General features: G+C 39.8%; 1 protein-coding gene across 1 annotated transcript in view; it reads left to right on the top strand.

The window, feature by feature from the left end:
- Positions 1 to 8,754: 8,754 nt before the first annotated feature.
- The window catches only part of LOC149808014 (uncharacterized), a 39,732-nt gene continuing 27,780 nt past the window's right edge, over positions 8,755 to 20,706 (top strand). The window contains exon 1 of the mRNA XM_089972524.1: positions 8,755 to 10,213. Within this exon, the coding sequence (XP_089828650.1) occupies positions 9,846 to 10,213 (368 nt within the window). The 5' untranslated portion in view covers positions 8,755 to 9,845. The remainder of the gene's footprint in view (positions 10,214 to 20,706) is intronic.

The following is a 20,706-nucleotide window of genomic DNA, read 5'->3' on the forward strand; positions in this document are numbered from 1 at the left end:
AGCCTGAAGGTACCAGTGGTTCAAACACCGGTGACGTAACGGATGCAATTGTTCTTTACGTTTCACTTGTATTTTGACCAGCTCTCGATAAATGCGTTCTCTCAACTCCACAGGCAAAGCACGAATGTTCTCTTGTAAAGTATCCATGAACAGATGATTATGGTAAAAAGTTTCTTCAATGTCTCGGTCCCACTAAAGGTAAGTAATGACAATTCGGTGACCATCGAGCATGTTCTACGTAGGCCGAATCTTGCGGTTCCCAGTGGTGAAGTGACACACCGCAACTGAAGCACTTGACTTTATCTCCTTCGCCCAAGTAGAAAAATCCGGCTCTGGCTAATTCTTCGGGGGTCGGTCCTCCCAGATACTTTGGCCATTTTCCTTTGAACGATTGAAGACGATTTTCAAAGTCGCAGTATTCCGACAAACGCACAGGAAACGAATATTCGTCTTTCACAGGTTCGTTTCGATAAGGGTTGGGTGACATGAACAGGAGTTTGCTCAGGGCTGGATGACATCCGTAGGGGGGTAGACGTGAAGGTGAACATTCCCCTTTAAACCCGGTAAAATGTCTAAGAGGACGAGCGGCATCGCTTTCGCATCCCTCAGGTTTGACACGCACAGCATCACTTTCCATGACAGGGGCAGTGAAAACAAAGTTCCCATGATGCTTTACGGCATCGCTCAGGTCACAACGTGCAGCATCGGTCCCATCGCAAGGCTCACAATCGCACTCGTCTGCAAACTCCGTTACGCAATTACAATGGTAACCACATGGACAATCGCAGTTTCCTTCCGGACATTTTCCGTCGCAATGCATGGGTCTTATCCATCCAGTATTAGTCACACTAGAGGAAGATACAACTTTTTTACAATCCCCAAACTGGAACGATGTCTTTTTCAAAGTATTCATCTTGTTCGCTCGGTCTTGGTAGTCACAATGAACTATCGATCTTGACCATAGCCCCCTTTTTATACTAGTCGCAATGCAGTCTCCAGTTTGTACATCTTTCCTTTTTTACGTTTTTTATGTCTTGTTTCGGAAGGTACCGTCTCTAAGGTACCGTCAACATTGTACCGTAGTGTGATGGGTGGAAAGGCTATAGAAAGGTAAGGGCAATGCGGAGACCATCGAGTATGCTCCAGAATAGCTGAATCTTTATAGACACATAGATCCATTCGTAACTTCAGTCCGCAAGCGAAACACTGTACCTCGTATCCCAATCCTGACTCAGGTCCCAAGTAGACAAATCCTGTTCTAGCTAAAACATGCGAAGAAGGTAATCCTTCCCTATCCGTAGGCCATTTCTGAAACGTGTCCAATCGACGGGCACAATCACAATAGTCAGGTAAGAAGACTGGAAAATGGTAGGGTTTGAACTTGGAGTTCTCATCGGGTTTCTCACTCGATTCTTGCTGTGGCGAAGTCATCTTTCTGGTGGGTGACTATGATCTTACAACCAATGTTTTATACCAACGTGTCCATACGGTAAGGTGAAATGATTGGGAAGTCGTACTCGCTTCTGGTACACGATTTGATAAACTTTTTCCAAAGGTCGACTGACGATGTGGTGAGTGGGTAAACGTACAATCTTGTTCGGTTGGTAAGTGGTCACTTTAAAGTTTCCATCCTCTTCCGATTGTAAGGCTTCTTTCAATACCCCAAAGTTGACCACTCGACTGGTACGATAATTCAGAGTCAGTCCTTTCACTTTGCACGTCGTGTGCACTTCTCCTTGTTTGTCCCGGTATTCGTAGCCGTAATTTTTGGGACCGCCACTGACAAAACTTAGAATCTTGTCGTCGGGATGCTCGTCTGTCCAGGCTCCTAAACGGTCTCCTTCGATGTTAGGGTGATGTTGAGTCGGGTGATGGATGTAAATGCAGCTGTCCGTGTCAAAGTACAGGACGCGTTCTTCTAACAGTTCTAAAGCTTCGTACAATTTTAAGCGAGCATGGGCTGTCACGTAAGCCGCAATGATGACATTTCCAAAAGGGTCGTCTTGTACAAAGTCCAGATCTTCTTCGTAATTGACCAAGATCAAATTCTCTCGAACGACGTCCACGTGTTTCATGTATTTGGTTTTGTCGTGAATCATCTGGAAGTAGCGGGAAGGTTCTGTCAAATATTCCGTCTTGGGTAAACACGGTCGTTGTGCCATTTTACCCCACAAGCAATTGAGCATCACTTTGGCAAACGATCGCCTGCCTTCGTTTTTCTCGATGTGGTCTAAAGTGATACCTTCTTGTTCGTAATATTTCTCTTTGAATTGTATTTGGTCTTCGGGAGTGTGACACCAGGAAGGATAGCCGCTGGCTTCTTGCTTCAGTTTCAAAAAGGCATCCACGTAGTCTGCGAAAATGCCTTTCTGCGTGGGGTCACCCTTGCGGTACTGTTGTGTCTTGGGAAAGTGGCAAATTTCGTACACTTCTAACAGTTGGTATCCCATGTCCAGAGCTTTGAACAATTCCACGCTGACCCAGGTTCCCGTCAAGGCCCGTTCTTCCTGGGTGTGCTGACAAGGCTGGTCTTGGTTGCACGTTTCGGCACAAGTACGGCACAAGGGAAACATCAGTTTGCCTTGACAATGGTGAGGTAAGACGGGATGGTATAGGTTCGTGGGAGGCAAAACTTTGCACTTGATCAAGCCTTCGTATTGTCGAATGTTGACCAGGTCGATGTGTTCCGTCAGCAATTGCGGGTGCCCTACAGGAAAGCGACAATATTTGCACACGTAGGGATACAGCGAACACACGTCCAAGTATTTGATTTCTTCTCCTTTCTCTTCGTCGGCTTGGTACAGCAAACAGGTGGCATTGGTCCTTCCTCCGTACAAACTATCCCTCGGGTTCAGCGGGTCCATGAACTGGTAACTTTCCACGAGACGTTTAAACTCGGGATCGGTTTTCAAGCGGTGATCGTACTCGTGTTCCCACATTTCCACCACTTGGTATCCTTCCTGTTCTAACTTTAGGCGTCGCTGACAAGTGTCCTGGTACAAGTCTTCCATGGTTCGTTGCAAAAACTGATTTTTAGTACCACGGTCAGGGTAACAGACGGGACATCCGTGAAATAAGCAACCGTTAAACTCGTACACGATCTTGGGGTTTTCTAAGTCCCAGCCATCGACCGAATACGTTCCGATGGTCTTTTCGCCCCCTCCGTTGCGGGCATGCTGAATCCACTTGTCTTCCTTGTCGCACAAGTAATGTAACCAACGTAGGGCTTTGACCGAGTATTGACGTTTGACAAAGTGGGTCGTTTGAGGGCTGATGACAGCCACGGTGTTTTCAGGCATGAATCGTTGTCGATACACTAAGGAACACGCTTTGGCAATGGTGCAAGCTTCTTTCAAAGGATCGACCCCTCCGTGTTCCATGAACAGTTCTCGAAATTTTCCACAGCAACGCCGTAAAATGTCCACGTCGGAACGACAATACTTTAGCATTTCTTCCTGAAAGTCGAAGGGGTCGGAGGCGTGAGCCTGGTACCAAGCGTAGAAAGCTTCTCGTTGTTCGGTACGCATGTTGTCGGGGTCGTAATAGTGAGCCTCAGGCAAATGGGGTAGAACGGCATGTTGATTGGCTTCCGTATTGAAAAAGTGTGGAAAGTACCCTTTAGCCATTTCTGTCATTCCAAACGTTTTAGGCATTCGACTCAAAGGCATGGCCAAGTAACTCATCGAATCTTTAAACTGTACTTGTCCCACTTGCATGAAAATGATTTTGGCTCCGTTCAAAGTCACTTTAGGACGCTCGGTGCCATGTTCCGTATAGTATCTGAGAAGAAACTGTCCATCGTATCCGGAAAAATTGTGAGCCATCACCGTGGCATGACGATGACAATCTCCGTAAAGTTCGATGTCCTCTTGGCTCCACGTCTTGTCGACGGGGTCTAAGACCCATTGGGCAAAATCGTCTAGCGTCTTTGGTCCCCGAAAGATTTTTTCACGCCCTCCAGGAATCTTGCTGCAGTGAGGGCAATGACTGAAGATAGGTTCTTGAATGCACTTCTCGCACGCTCGATGAGCCACGCAGAAATTAGGGATGTGAATGCCAGTCTCTTGCATGCATTCGAAATCGAAAAAGATGAAATTGCCTTTCTTCTTGTGACCGTCCTCTTTCTCTGGTGGGGGTTGGTATTTTTGCACGTAACATTGGTGTTCCAAGTCCACGATGCGGTGACAAATGTGACATTTTTTCTTTCCTCGACATAAGTGTGCCTTGGTACTATTGGTACGTATGCCTTGTCGACACGTAGGGCACAATCTCAGGAGTTGACAAGCACATTTCTTCTGTGAACCTTGCGTTTTCAAATGTTGTTGGTAACAGGTAGGGCTGACAAACGTGCGCAGACAAGTGGAACAAGGCACTGGTTCTTCGCTCAGACAGGGTGAAGAGGCCAAACATCCTGAGCATTTCCATCCACAATGTTTGTGTTGCTCTCGATTATTATAACCATAGTCACATTTCTCACAGTAATAACCGTATCCCAGGAATCCGGTGATACTGGTAATGGTATCGAAATGGTCATCGTGATGATAAACATGAATGTATTTTCCGTCCTTAAAATCTTGGCCTCGAAACAATAGAGGCCCGCGCATTTCTTGAGGGTGCACTTTCAAGGTGTAGCGTGGAGCTAGGGCATCTTGCAATTTTTGCATTTCAGGAATGCCACAGGGTGTGTCTTTGGGCAGTCCGGCTTGTTGTAACAGGAGTTCTGCTTCGTTTCGTTGTTTGGCTCGGTCGGAACGTTGAATAGTGTCCCAGGTTCTTTTCCATTCTAACGTGTCGTTCTTGTTGGCATAGGTTCGTCCCACCACGATGGCACGGGCTAAACACATCTGGTCTTGAGGGTTGTTAATTCGGACGAGACTCTTTTTGGTGTTGCGAAGGTCGTCCACCAATAACATCTTTTTGCGTCCTGTCCCTTGAGGAGGAGAGACGTGGGTCATGTCCAGTGAGGCTTTACCATCGGTGATGTCAAACTGATCATTAGATTGTTGTACGTGTTGAATCTTGTCCATGACTTTGGAAGCAGTCAATTCTGCAGGGGTGCTAAACTCGATCCAAACAGGGGATTTCAAACCGTCGTGTTGTATGGAAAGTCTCAAGCGATCGTCTTCTTTGGGTTGACATTGTCGCTTGAGTGCAGTGAGCAAAGAATCCCACACCTCGGTGATGAACACTTCTGCTTTCTCTAACGGCACTTCAGCCTTGAAATCTTTAAACTTCACCGTGTATTTGTAAGCCGTAGTTCTAAATTTTCTAGAGGAGCGCTTTTCAGTCTCTCGAATGGAATAATAGTTTTCAGGGTTGACTAAGGGTGATGAACTTGGTTTAGAGGGTTCGGATTCTGGTTCACTCATGTCCTCTTCAAAATCACTGGCATGAATTTGTGCCAAGATTTCAGCCCTGGTACGAGGCGATAGATCACGTTTCTGCCTCTTACTTTCTTCTTCTTTCTTCTCGAATGAATGGGATCGTTTCATCTTGAAAGCAAAAAGTCAAATGACTCAAGTTCAAACACCATAAACTACTTTATAGTCATAGTAGACCAGCGTATATAAAAGGGTGTTTGTCTTGTCCTTTCACTATTCATTTCACTCTCAAGCCGAGCACAACCATGGAAGAGACTAACCAGATGGAACGTTTCGTCAGAGCTTTGCGAGGGGTCATTAGAAAATTCTCTTCAGACCAGCCTACGGACTACTCTCCTTCCTTTAGAGATAAAAGTCAAGATACTTGCTATATCTGTCAGAAGAAAGGGCATTGGTCTTCAGAGTGTCCAGACCGTCAAAAAAGAAAAAAAACAGGGGATAAAAGAGACAAAAGTCAAGATACCTGTTATTATTGTCAAGAAAAAGGACATTGGTCTCCAGATTGCCCAAAAAAGAAACAAGAGGAGTCAGAAGAAGAGAGGGATTCTTCAGAGGAAGAAGAGGAAGAAAAAAGACAATTCTATTTAAATGAGGCAAAGAAACACGAGAAGAAAAGAAGAAGGGAAGAAAGCGAGGAGAAAGAAGAAGAGGAAAAGAGTGTGACGGTGAAGAAATTCAAAAAACAGAGAGACTAAACAAGGAGAAAAGAAGAAATTAATGAACTTTTCATTAAAGTGTTGTGTTATAAATTGTGAATTGGATTGTAAAAAATGGAGAAAAGAATAAATGAATGATATAAGGTAAGTGTCTTTGAGTTGTGATTTTAAAATAAGAAGCTACACTCACGCACTCATACACAGACACGTACTAAAAGGGTAACATGGGTGAGTTTTTTGAGTTATTGGCAAATTGAAATTGTATTTCTTTTCGAGAAATGTGGGTGGCCCTGAAAAGGGCCTTTTTTGGTGTAGGGGTGAGTTTAAGCAATCAATTTTAACTGCCTTAAGCCTTTGCCACGGCCAAGGCCTACTTCTGGACTGCGTAATGTTGATGATGATAATGATTGGGTTGAAATCACTAAGGGTGGTAAGGTAGGCTTAGTCACAGGGTTGACATGTTTGGCTCGGGAAGGTCGTATTCTCTTCGGTCGTGATAAAGAAGTCTGATACATTTGTTTCAGACTTCTTAACTCCGCTAAAATGTCCAACAGTACCGTGACCGTTTGATTTTCACCCTCTTGTTTCTTTGCTGCTACTTCTTCTTGTTGTTGCTGCTGTTGTTTTTTTCTTACCTCTTCTTCTTGCTGTTGCTGTTGCTGTAGGAGAAAAGCTTGTTCCGCTTCCTTTTGTCGTTGTATAAATTTCTCCAATTCTTCTTTCTGTCTCTGTCTAAAATTTTCCACTTGCGGTAATGAAGAAGGTAACGCAGGTTCCGGAACAAATTCTTGCGAGGAGAGAAAATCCACAAAATCCCAATTCACCTCTTCTGAAAGTAAGTCCGAGTTCCCTTGGGCGGTCTCCCCTGCTGGTGCACCCCAATGGATCGTTTTCTGAGTTTCCGTCATGTTGAATCACTGTCGCATAGATTGACTGCACACAAGCGCTAGCGAATCTATATTGACTACGTGACGTCACAGACTGCTCTCTTCGGATTGGATGCGGCTGGCTGAATTTTGTAACGCGTGTTCGGATTGGTGAATGAACTCAATTCGTTTCAATCCTACCTCTGCCTATAAATAAGCGCCGTTCACTGCATTGATTCACCTGTTTCTCGGAGCCTCAAGATGTGGACCGACGTTCAATCTTCAACCCTTGTGTCAACAATGATGTTCAGGACGGACATGCTCATGTATGTCCGGTCCAAGTGGACTGTTGTTGATAGGACAGATACAAGTCTATGGATGAGGAGAGTTTATATAGAAAGACAAGGATGTCTCAAGAGGGTACTTGTGTATGGACCGGCAGTTAGAAGGAGTTTAAGAAGAAGAAGAAGATGTGAGAGATGCCATCTATGTTAATATTAATATTAACATAAACCCAAAGGCCCTTTTCAGGGCCAGCCATATATCTCGAAAAGAGATAGTCTTTGAATTGCCTACCCCTTTTTAAAATTTAAAAAATAAATCCCATGTTCAATTCCCCTTGTCCGTAGATTGTCCCACGATTTATCGCCATGTTAAATTCCCCTTGTCCGTAAAGTGACCCACGATTTATTCCCATGTTAATTCCCCTTGTCCGTAATCTGACCCACGATTTATTCCCATGTTAATTCCCCTTGTCCGTAATCTGACCCACGATTTTTCGCCATGTTAAATTTCCATTGTCCGTAATCTGACCCAAGGGTGTTTTTAATGCTAATTCCCATTGTCCGTAAAGTATCCCCATTCACTACTCTCGACTTTAAAATTGATTATAGTTTTGTGGGTTTTGAAGAGAAAAGAAAAGAGAAGAAAAAAAAAACATTTGGTATATAGCACCATCTTGCTTATCATGGTAATGAGCATTGACAGTAATAGAGTCACTTTTGTGAAGATTGATTTATCGATTGATTACAACCTCTTACCAGAGAGACGTAACAACAGCTATTCAAATGTGTATCTAACTCAGTCTGAATGAAACCAAACAAACCACAGTAGAAGTTTATGTAGTAGCCGATCCAGAGGGAGTGTGTTTGCGGATTAAGCTAAAACTCCTTCCTCCATTTCCAGTTATAATAAGACAACTTTTTGCTTATATTTAATAAAAGGAGAAAGTTGGCCATTTTCCTGAAAACACCGAATCCACACACGATTTTATAGGATGCAGAGACGTCATATTCTTAGTTATATTTTCATGATACAATTTTCAAAAGCTGTCTTGCTATACGTAAAGGATTTCGTTGAATCTTTCCTTTTAAGAGTATGTTTTGATCATCGATATTTTAAAAGAAACTTTCTCTAAAACAGTAAATCTGTCTTTAAACCAGTTCGTGACTAACACGGTACTTGAAAACCCTGTTGCAGACTGATCTACTGTATCCATTTCACATAAGCTTTGAATGGTGTCAATTTATCTCCGAAGCTCTTCGCCAAAACGTAATATATGACAAATAATGTCATAGCTCGATAAATAAAACACTCAACCTTTTCATAAGCTCGATTGCTTTATGTTCGGCCGAATTGTTGCACATGAGTTTCGCTTTCACGCAATTGTTAATCAATGATACTTAAAACCAATTTCCAAACAAACAGGAAATTAGCCTATTCACTATGAATTTCTGTTTACTGGTGTCCTGACGAGTGAAATTCGAAATAACATGTTTGCGGTCAATACGGGTGAGTTCCAAAGCCGTATTGGATAGTTCTGTCGTCTTCGCGACAAATAACATCCCGGCGATGCATGTATCATGTGTATTAGACAAAGCTCGGGCGACGTTTATTTCACAAGTCTTCGGCCATGATCGTGTTTTTCACTCGGTACAAATTCCATTCTGTGGATCTGGTGGACATGGTATATGTAGCATAGTTGTAGTGATCTGTTCTTTGTATAAAACTACACTGCTTGGAATGGGAATAGTTATGGAATTTACTTGAAATTGTTTAGAGCATGTATTGTTATTATAGTTAGTTTTAAAAGTGGACATACGTTCTTCGCTTCTGGTCAGTGCACTTATTAACGCTGGCAATGAAAAATAGACAAATGAGTGTTTTAATCAAGTGAATGTGCTGAGGTATTTGATAAAAGATGGCTCTCGAACAGATTATGAGAATGTTCATCATCGATGCAGTTATTTTACCCGTGCATTTTCGATTAGGTTTTTGAAAAGGGTTATATGAAACTGCAAATAGTGAAATCTTACAAACTCGCCACCGTTTTTTAGACGTTGTGATGGTCGTGCCATATAAAGGGATAATTGATTCTTCAACAGTTTTTCACTGTTTTGTCTGCGATCTGACTTGTGCACAAATACAAGTTTCAAACTTGTCAAATTCACTAGCTGGTATTGGTCTGGAAGTTTAAAGACATTACTGACCCGAACAAAAATGTAGTTTGTCAGTCTTTCACTAAGAGGGACAGTAAAACAAAGAACAGTTTTCGGTTAAGTAATGTAAATATTCCTTTGACAAAGACTTTACATGCAGTGCTCTGAGTTCACAGGTAAAGCGGTTCTCCGAGAGTGCAGCCTTATGCACGACTAAGAATTTGAATAATATGCGCAACCACCGATTAGTTAGGGTGCATAATCCCACCAATGAAGTGAGATAATGAGCGGTAAATTACAGGTGAATCGAAGTCATTAAAGAAGATATTTAACAGTAAATATAAAAGTAAAGCTTTGTACGTGAAGGGGGTATGTTCTGATTAGTCTGCTGAGAAAAAGAGAAAACATGATCCGCTCGATTTGTAAGACAATATAGCATACCCCGAATAGAAAATTAAAAATTCTTAATTTTTATATGGATTACATGCTTAAAGAAGTTACAAAATGTCGTGGAAAATGACACCGAGATTTAAAGCACGTGTGACACGACTTAGATCCCTGCAAACGCCTCCAACGCCTCCTGCTTCCGTTTTCAAAGACGAACAGTGCATTTTTATCACACCTGACGCCCTGGGTGAATTTGCCGTGAAAATAGTTCCATCTGAAAGAGTGACCATGGGACCAGATAAATTCAAAAAAGGAATTGATTATATGCCTAATTTGCCTCCTCTATACGCCAGAAGGCTACAGACTTTGCAGAACAGAGCCTCTATTAGGGGATATGAAATCGCAAAATCTAAACGTCGGAATAAAACAGTTCTTGAGCCTGAATTCAAAGGAGATCCAAATAATAAGCCTGCACAGCATGGGGTGTAAGTATTGATACGTCACTAATTCACGATGCAACCTTTTAGGACATGTCACTATAGGTATGGGTACGTCACTAAATCACGATGCAAACTTTTAGGATATGTCACTGTAGGTATTGGTACGTCACTAATTCATGATTGAACCTTTTAGGACATGTCTCTGTAGGTCTGGGTACGTCACTAAATCACGATGCAAACTTTTAGGACATGTCACTGTAGGTATTGGTACGTCACTAATTCACGATTCAACCTTTTGGTATATATCAATATATGTATTTGTACGTCACTAATTCACGAGGCAACCTTTTGGACAGGTCACTGTAGGTACTGATACGTCACTAAGTCACGATTAAACCTCTTCGGACATGGCAATGTTGGTATTGTTACCTCACTGAATCCCGATGAAAACATTTTGGGACATGTAACGATCAGAAATTTTTGACAGCTTTTACGATAATAAAATTAAAGTTCTTAAATGAATGTGGTGAATGAAATACTTACGAGCGTTTGTCTTGTAAACATTACCTTGTTGTTGAGATTTCCAACCAAAAGCATTTCATGCAAATATTTAATCATTAATTAGTGTTCCCTTCTTCCATATCTTTACATTACTTATTAGAATAGTGTGAGAGAGAGAGAGAGAGAGAGAGTACCAGCTTTTAATGTCAAAACATTACTAATTAAATGTATTTAATTAATTTCATTTACGACCACCACCAGCACCCTATTGACGGAAATATTAATTGATTTCGTAACTATCAAATCTTCGAGATTCCGACAGTTGCTATTAATTCCTTGTATTGTGTACATTCCCGTTAGGAGACGATATCTTTTTCATTTCGTCTGTCTCAGATTGTAAAAGCGATAGACAGGTGAATTGTCATGCGATATTGGAATTAGGCTTTTCAATATATACATACTGCTGGTCAGCCATCTTAACTGGCTGATTTATATCAGTATGTAATAAATTTCGAGGATTCAAAGAATCAAGATTCATATATCCTACCAGTTTTGAAAGAATATAGAAAAAGAAAGAAGGGGAAATACAATTAAATGCAACTATGTTTTATGTTTTATTCTTTTTCAAAGTAAGACTGTGTCGTATGACGCTACATTGCATACGTTTTGAGGTTTCATCCATCACGGTACCGTGGATCAGTCATACTTTTACGTTCAAGGTTGGCGCGTTGTATTCTTTCATTCAACAAGCAATTTTTTTTATGGATATTTGCGACTTTGAAAGTGAGGCGTATTTTGACTGCATTTAACACATACAGAATAATACGTATGAGCTAAGCGATTATGATACGCACACTCGTGACTTCCGTAATTGTAGGCATTAATGAATTATTTAACATGATTGCTATGCAAACACGAATTACGTGCCATGTTTTGACTAGCTCCAGTAAGTTGTATAAAACCCCAAAAATAGTTCGCTGTCCCAATTACACGTGCTGTTGAAACCTTTCTCACACACCTTATTTTACCCAGAGTCATCTGCTGCGAGCGTGATGCGGCCCTGAATAAGCGAGTGAAAATGACAATTGTTGTCAAGCGGTGCATGGAAAAACGATATTCTAAACAACGCACGACATCTGATTACACATCTCCAGCCATTTAAAACCTGCATGTAATTGTTTCTGTGCAATCGGAGCAATCTTGGCATTTCCTGTCAAGCCAGGGGAAAAATTATGGCTTTCGTCTGCGCAGAAAAACGTGAGAGAATAAATCGTCATAGTTAACTTTTGAATTAAATTTATGGTATTTATTTAATACAATATAATGTATCAATTATTTATCTTTTATTTATGCAGATGAATGAAAAGTTGCAAATATTGTATTTTCTGCCTGTTGCATCAGAAACTTTAGCACATCAGCTTTAAAAACGCATAGTTAAATTGCATAAATTATATGTTTGGTTAACGTTTCTGGGAAGTAATATCTTCTTGGAATCTCATAAACGCCCTATACATTCACTACGTATGTTTGTTTTGTTTATTTAATTTGTTTATTTCAGTTTTATTTTTGTAGCTGAATAGCCTATAACAGCCATAACATTCTTCTGTTGGTTGCTTAGCAATTTCATTGTAACTAATTAAGAACACAGAAAATGTTTATGTACTACATATTAATACTTACAACGTAAAATCGTACCTTTTACTCAATTATTTTGATCAGATTTTGCTCAATACATATTCATTTACACGACATGAAGCTGTGACATTTAAGAACATAACTTCCTTAACGCAATGTTTCCAAAAAGACCGTCTTTTAGTTACATTTTCGTATACTGGCCCATATCAAATAACTAAAACTGTCAATACATTACGAATTTTCTTCAAATGATTCAAAGAGAAATACAAATTATTACTGATATTACAGTAATATTATTATATTAATGATGATATTATTTACGATGTGCACCCCAGTGACGTAAAGGGAACAACGCCACCGCCTGCAAAGATCATGTCACCGGGGTCAGCCTAAATTCAGTTCCCACTCATCTTCGGTAGCCAAGGTTCCGATAATCCTATCTAGATAGGGTTTTCGGAGCCTTGGCTAGCGAAGATGGTTCCCACTTGAATCATTTTATTGTTGGCCTTTGGCATCAACAAATGAAAAGTAAATACTATGAGTGCTGATGTTACTAAGTCAAGGTTTATCATTTCTATAGTTTCTGTTACTCTTTTGCTAATCTGACGAAAATGATCAAGATAAAAAGCGAAGAAAGTGAATAAAACCAACGTATGCTGGCAGTGGCGTGCCGTTTCGGGTGAAGCGAGAGTGCCATCTAGGAAACAGTTTAACCTCAGATATATAAGACGGATTTATTTCACAATTTTTGGAAAATATAAGAAACCAAACAGCACAAAATTCTTGAGATAAAATGTTATATGCAGTCTACGCTTTGATTCTTAAAAGTATATATATATGCTAAAGAACAGATCAGTTAACTATATTTAAACTAGTAATTATACTACTAACTGAAAGTAACTGTTGGTTCTTGTTTTCTTTTCTTTTTTAAACAATAAATACTCGAGTTTTTAATTGCACAGTAAACGTTGTACATTCATTTGTGAGAATTTCGCATTTTGCACAATGTTCAAAATTTCAAACAAAACTATTCCCAGATTTTTTTTCTCACTGAGAATTCTTATTATAGAAAAAGAAGTGCGTATATCATGGGGTACGAAGAACCTTCAATGTTTCTATTCTGATATATGAATAATTATTGTTTATTTCTATTTCAGTGTACACAATGAACTTCGTAGGTATATTTAAAAGAAACAAAACTAAACGATAACATTCTTATTTAGTTTTGTGGTATTTTAAAATTTCATAAGTGTACTTTCAGAAATTAGTAATGCATGTGGAAATATATATATTTTTTAAATTACATAAAGGAAAGTTTGATATGATTTGAAACAAATAATCACCAGAAAGAACGATGATTTGAGAAGTACACTTCGGCTACCGGTTTACATTAAAAACAAAAATTGCGGATTTCGTTCCTTTCTTGCGTTGAAAGAGTGAAATTTCTCCTTTTTCACCTCGTTGAAGTACAATTACACTTATCAGCAGGCAGATGCAGAAAGGTCTTACAATGTATAAGAATGCACAAGAAATCTTGAATTGGGAATCGCTTTAATTTTGTTTTAAGCTATTATTAAACGCTATTCATTCCAAAATAGTTTAATCTATCTTAATGGAAATTTAATTATGTTACTCTTTCCGCACATCAAAACTCCATATTAAACTTTAACACGGGACTTTACACTATTACTAGAAATTCATGATTATATAAACTTTGTAGGTACGTGTGCTTTCTCGAAAGTTGGGTTGTTTTTAATATATGACAGTATTGATAGTAAACTGGAGTCTAAACAACCTTTTTAAACAACTTTAATACAGATATTAGCTGAATAAATATTTTTCGAGTGTCGTTTAATAATTGTTCTGTCTTGTCATCAGTTCAGTGCCATGATTCCTCCGTATGCATTTGAGTATACATGCCTTTTAACCTAATTGACGTATATCATAAAAAATCAATACGCGGCTGCCAACCACGTGGACCCAGATTTTCCGCCGCATAATTTACCTGCAGATAAGAGACAACGCCTGTCTCTTGAAAACAGTTGGAATCTATTGCACACACTAGCTACGGTGGGCTACCTTCCCTTCCAGTCTGGATAAAGCCATTGTCAATACAGGTTGATGTCTTCTAGAAACTTGCGGCAGAATTTGTTAATTTTTTGTTTTTGTTTTTCGTTTTACATTGTTTTGACCGAATTTGACGGCTAAATGCTTCAGCTAGAAGATCTAGTGTTATAGTAAATTTGTCGATCATTTTTGCCAAAATATCATCATTAAAGTAACATAAATGACGTTTCAAAATGAAACTAACCACGGAATCATCCTATTTGTGCCAGCATTGTTTATGACATCATATGGGAAGCAGTTGCTTACAGTCTACACTTCGAGCCTAGGGTTCAGCCAGTGTGGATATGTGAGAAAGCTTGCCAGATGCTTCTTGAGGGTCGGTGGTTTTTTCACGGGCTTTCCCAGGTTCTTCCTCCACCATTTATACTAGCCGCCATGTACAGCCTATCTTGTGCTGAAAAATGGCTCTAAGCTCTACAACAACAACAACAACAACACACCGCTCCGATGGCCTAGTGGTTAGAGCGTCCGCCTCGGATGCGGGAGGTTGTGGGTTCGATTCCCGGCCGAGTCATACCAAAGACTTAGAAAAATCGTACTAAAAGCTGCCTCGCTTGGCGTTCAGCATTAAGAGGTTAGTGTTGGGACTGGTCGGCCCGGTGTCAGGATAATGTGACTGGGTGGGACATCATGCTAAATGTATACTAGCCGCAATGTACAGCCTATCTTGTGCTGAAAAATAGCTTTAAGCTCTACAACAGCAACAAGAACACACCGCTCCGGTGGCCTAGTGGTTAGAGCGTCCGCCTCGGATGCGGGAGGTCGTGGGTTCGATCCCTGGCCGAGTCATACCAAAGATTTATTAGATGCGCTCAGCATTAAAAGGTTCGTGTTAGGACTGGTCGCCTGGTATCTGGATAATGTGACTGGGTGGGACATCATGCGGCATGATGTCCCAGTGCTAGACATCACTGTAAACTGCCACACTGCAGACATCGTAGCGATATGACTGTAATGTTGTTAAACCTACGTTAGAAATCCAAATCACACACACACACACAACAACCACAACAACCGTTTACACTCTTTAATGGCAATGTCAACGCGGGTCATATTCTGTTCGCAGTTTGGTATGCACTTCGCTGGAGAAAATTTAGCAGGAAAAGTTCGCACAACACACTAATTGAGATGTTTCATTATCATCCAGACCGATAACAACAAGTTTCCATTAAGGCCACTTAGAAAAGCAGTTAGATGTGAATTCAGAAATGTTAAACAACGCTAAGTACTGGCGACATTAGATTGTTGAGCCTTTCATATATTGATTTTGTTTTTCATTCATTTTTCCTTTCCTTTCGTATCTAGTAGCGATCTTTAATTTCGCTTTTTACCTCAAAACCTTATGTATTTGTATTTTCCTGTTAAAGTTTCTTATTACGGTACACTATTAATCGCCTGTTGAATCCGGTATAAATGATACTTTTTGCATATCTGATTTTCTTTCTCTCATCATTTTCGTGTTTCATACATGGGTATATTGAATACAACATAGTAAGACGAGTATTGAGAGTTTTTCCCAATCTGTCAAGAAAATAGGGTTTCTCAAAACAGGTGATGTTCACTGAAGGGATTTGAACACTATGTACCACATTAATCCGTGTATTCAGATTATATATATATATATATATATATATATATATATATATATATATATATATATATATATGAGAGAGAGAGAGAGTCAAATTTCATTTAACATCTTCGACCGCTCCGGTGACCTAATGGTTATAGAGCGTCCGTCAGCGATATGACTGAAAATTTGTGAAAGCTGCGTTAAAAATCCGAATCCACACACACACGCACACCCACACATTTGCCATCAAGGTCCCAAAAATATTTAGATGTATTTTGCTCAAGAATCTATGAATGTAAATGATCCTGGTTTACAATGTTTATGTTATTTTTCAAGATGTAATGGTGACTAATGTATTTTATTGATATTTGTATTCCCGATGTGAATTGTGTCAACAAACGCACGTAGAGTTGATAAGATAGACTTCAAGTATCGAGTTTGAGTAAAACGATGAAAGTGTTAACATTCCATGGTAGTACTACTATTTCTTTTGAACTTTCTTGAGCTGAGAAGGTCTAGAAAATAGACACGCAGAACCACGTGACTTACCTATCAATATACGGGTAATTGCTTTTACTTATTCGTATACTCAATTCACTTTTTTTCATACCGCTTACACGACAGAAACAACAGACTAATATCAATATACAATATTTTCAATGTGTTCGTGTGTACGAGGATAGATAGGAATTAGTAATGGGAGGAGAAAAACTTTCAGTTCCTGACAAAATTTGCAAAATCTGGATTTCGTCGGATCACTCTTAAAATGCTAAAAACCACAAGGTAAGATTTCTTTAGGTCGAATTAATTTTCTCAGCACGTTATCCTGGAAAGGCTTTAAACTAATTAGTTTAAGTACTGTTTTTAAAGGTTGATGTTGATCATTCATTATGTGTGCCGTTATTCCATTGTATAATAAATGTATCACTAAACAGATCGATCACCATTTCATTTAGCCGGTAACGAGATCTTCTTTCTTCCATCGTATAGAAACCTCTACCATTACACAACTTTATAAAGCTGAATTAATAGACTATGTACCTCATCAAGACTATGTACCTCATCAAGACTATATACCTCATCAACACTACGTACCTCATCAACACTATGTACCTCATCAACACTATGTACATCATCAGCACTACGTACCTCATCAACACTATGTACCTCATCAACACTATGTACATCATCAACACTATGTACATCATCAACACTATATACCTCATCAAGACTATGTACCTCATCAACACTTATGTACCTCATCAACACTATGTACCTCATCAACACTATGTACCTCATCAACACTATGTACCTCATCAACACTATGTACATCATCAACACTATATACCTCATCAAGACTATGTACCTCATCAACACTTATGTACCTCATCAAGTATAAGACGTGTAAACATAGGGGTTAGACGTACAAATTTAATTTAACAAGCCTGCATTGAATATTTAATTTTCTTCCTTTCTTTACCATCAACTTAAAAAACACAATAATTAATGGGATTTATTATTAATGATTATAAAGATGCGCTTTAGCAGTTAAAATGTTGAATATTTCGACTTCTCCCTGAATTTGAAAAGCAGACTATAAGGTACACAATATATTGACTTTCGTATGAGACCGTTGAGACATGTGTGTTTTATTAACAAATGACGCACATGGGTACGTTGCATTGTTCTGGTCGCAATTTAGAAATGGTTTATTGTTCAATGTATCGTGGTTTATTGTTCAATGTATCGTGTTGCTCCTCCGAGTTTTAAATTTCTTCCTTGAATTAACTTGTTTGAATCAAGTAATATTGTCCCTGGTAAGGATTTGTCAGATGAAAAAATCGTCATGGTATCTAGTTAAAATGAACATGTACTTTCCAATACCATCACATAAATGGAAATGACGGTGAACAGTCCTTAATGTTCTAAATGTATTAGCATAACACTAGGCTTGTACCTAGACAGAGAACATTGGGTCTGTTTTATGGAAATAGTTTAACCAAGGAAGAAACTACTTAATCTGGAGATTCGATTTTAAATATATCTGATAATTTCGCTCGAAATATTTGGTCAACTTTCTGTTTTTCAGCCGAAGCCTACTGGAAACGGGGGGGGGGGGGTCTGGAAAAACTCCTCGGACTGCTACTTTCAAAAAGATTTGTTATTTTCTGTCTAATTAAGGAATTCATAATAATTACAGATTGGGTTGGGTGAGGCGGGAGGGGTGGGATGCTCTCATTTGTTGCAGACCATGTGAATTCCGTTTTGTTTACTACCTACAGTAAAACGAAAGTATAATGAGAATGTAACTCCGGGCATTTCGATCATGAAGACCAAAAGAGTGTCTCCACGACAGACAATTTATTCCATATCGGATGCGGGAGGTCGTGGGTTCGATCCCCGGCCGAGTCATACCAACGACTTATAAATATGGTACTAAAAGCTGCCTCGCTTGGCGCTCGTCATTAAGAGATTAGTGTTAGGACTGGTCGGCTTGGTGTCAGGATAATGTGACTGGGTGGGATATCATGCTACACGTCTGCGGCATGATGCCCCAGTGCTAGGCATCACTATAAACTGCCACACTGCAGACATCGTAGCGATATGACTGAATCCAAATCACACACACACACACACACACACACACACACACACACACCAGTGTTCTATCTACTCTTTGACACATTTATTTTGCGTACCAGCATCCTATCTACTTTCGGATAAACGCATTTTTCATATCAACGTTCTATTCCTCTCGGATAAATTTTATTTGTACCTTCTTGATGACATACTCTACTGACCAAGGAAAACTGGTCTCCAAATCTGGACGAGAGCAAATGCTCATAGAGTCATTCCTTTTGTTAAGATTTTGGTTAACAAGTTAGTAGGCCCGGCCGTAGGGCAAGGCGAAGGAGGCGCCTTGGGCCCCGCACTTTCAGGAAATCAACTCCGCAATGCAATTTGTTTGCTAGGGTACCCGCTCATAGCTTGCTGCCCTGGGCCATCCTAGGGCCGGGCTTGCAAGTTAGTTTACATGCATTTCCTAAACCTATCTATAGATTAGCATCATACTTGAAATGAAGATAATTCCTTCTCAGACAAGTATGCTTGCGCCCAAAGACCTTGGAGATTAGGCCATTGTCATAGAAAATATTTCGTTCAGGTTTGATTAAAGTGTTTTCATTGCTAATATTTTATAAACCACTTGATGGACTTTCATCCTACTTGGCATTAATCACTATGAAGCTAAGACAGTTCATTCCTCGATAAGTGCTATCGCCACTTTTGATCTTGGGTTCAACATCACGGACCTCACGGTCCTAAAAAAAAGTTACGTTAAGGTTTTGGTTAATTTTTTAATTTGCTTGTATTTCATAAACACCTTGACGTATTTTGTTCATGCATTGCATGAACCATTATGAAGCTAATACAATTACATCTTTTGCATGCTTGTTGTCCCCTTTTGACCCTGGGGTCAAGGTCACGCGTTTTGTAGCAAAGGTTTTGTTCGCGGGCTCGATGTGAAGACCCTGGTCTTCATGTTTATCTTGGACATCAAAGCGCATCCGTATATATATATATATATAGAGAGAGAGAGAGAGAGAGAGAGAGAGAGAGAGAGAGACAGAGACAGAGAGAGACAGAGAGAGAGGCAAGTTTCAAAGTTTTATCGAATGACACCAAATGTCTTTCGAGACGTATTTGATTAGGTTTGTGTTGGTAGTGTCTTTCACTGGCGTTGATAAAAGGATAGTCTTGTTAGCGATCTATCACTCGAAATCAATACATGCCATCTAACAGAGATTAAGTTATCTATACGGCGAACAGATTTTCTCCTTTGTCTGACAGAGATAACCTGGCTTTTATAATAATTCTTGAGAGTGTTGACTGAATGTAATGGGGACTGAACTATATCCCCCTAAATTTGTGCATTAGCAAAATGCCTTACGATCGCTTTAAGATTCATTACTATTCTGCTTGTGTAAGAAGATGCAATATTTATTGCGCCACGTGTATCCCCACACACACACACACACTACAAACGAAACCATAGACCATAAATTCAAGACGTTTTTCTTAGAGCAATACAGACAGACCTCATTTACTGCTGTCTTCGCACAATGCGAGCATTTCTTCATAGTTAATTTTATACAACCTGATAATCCAAAAAATGCGACGTTTTTCTTATGAGTGAATTACAATAACTTTAATTCTTTTGGACGTAGCTTCAATTTAGCCATATCCTTCACCGCAGTTAAAGCTGTATCTTCTACTACAGTCAATAAAAACTGAATGATTGCAGTGTTCTACTTGCATTTTGTATCTAACAACAAATAATGCATAATGCACCCAGAAATGTTGAAGTTGACTCCTGCAGAGTCGTTGTAGGAGTGAACAATGGAATAGGGAACTTGTTAATGTAATCGGCGGTTGCATGTTAAACACGTGCAATGCAGCAGCTCTACTCATTCACCGTACGTACCACAGAACAACATGTATATCGACTCTGGACATCACTGTACTGAATCTGTAACACCAAAATACTAAACGCACACAAGCAACAACAATAACAAACAGTGGTTTACATAATACATCCAAACACGCACGAAAACATGCCAACACCAGACGGCAGGTGGTGGCGATGAGGGTGCACCATAAGCGGGAAAAGCGCCGGCCGCAACCTCGGAGCTTTAAGGCGGAA

Source organism: Sinohyriopsis cumingii, chromosome 1 (assembly GCF_028554795.1).
Source record: "Sinohyriopsis cumingii isolate HCF-2022 chromosome 1, ASM2855479v2, whole genome shotgun sequence".
Taxonomy (NCBI): Eukaryota; Metazoa; Mollusca; class Bivalvia; order Unionida; family Unionidae; genus Sinohyriopsis; species Sinohyriopsis cumingii.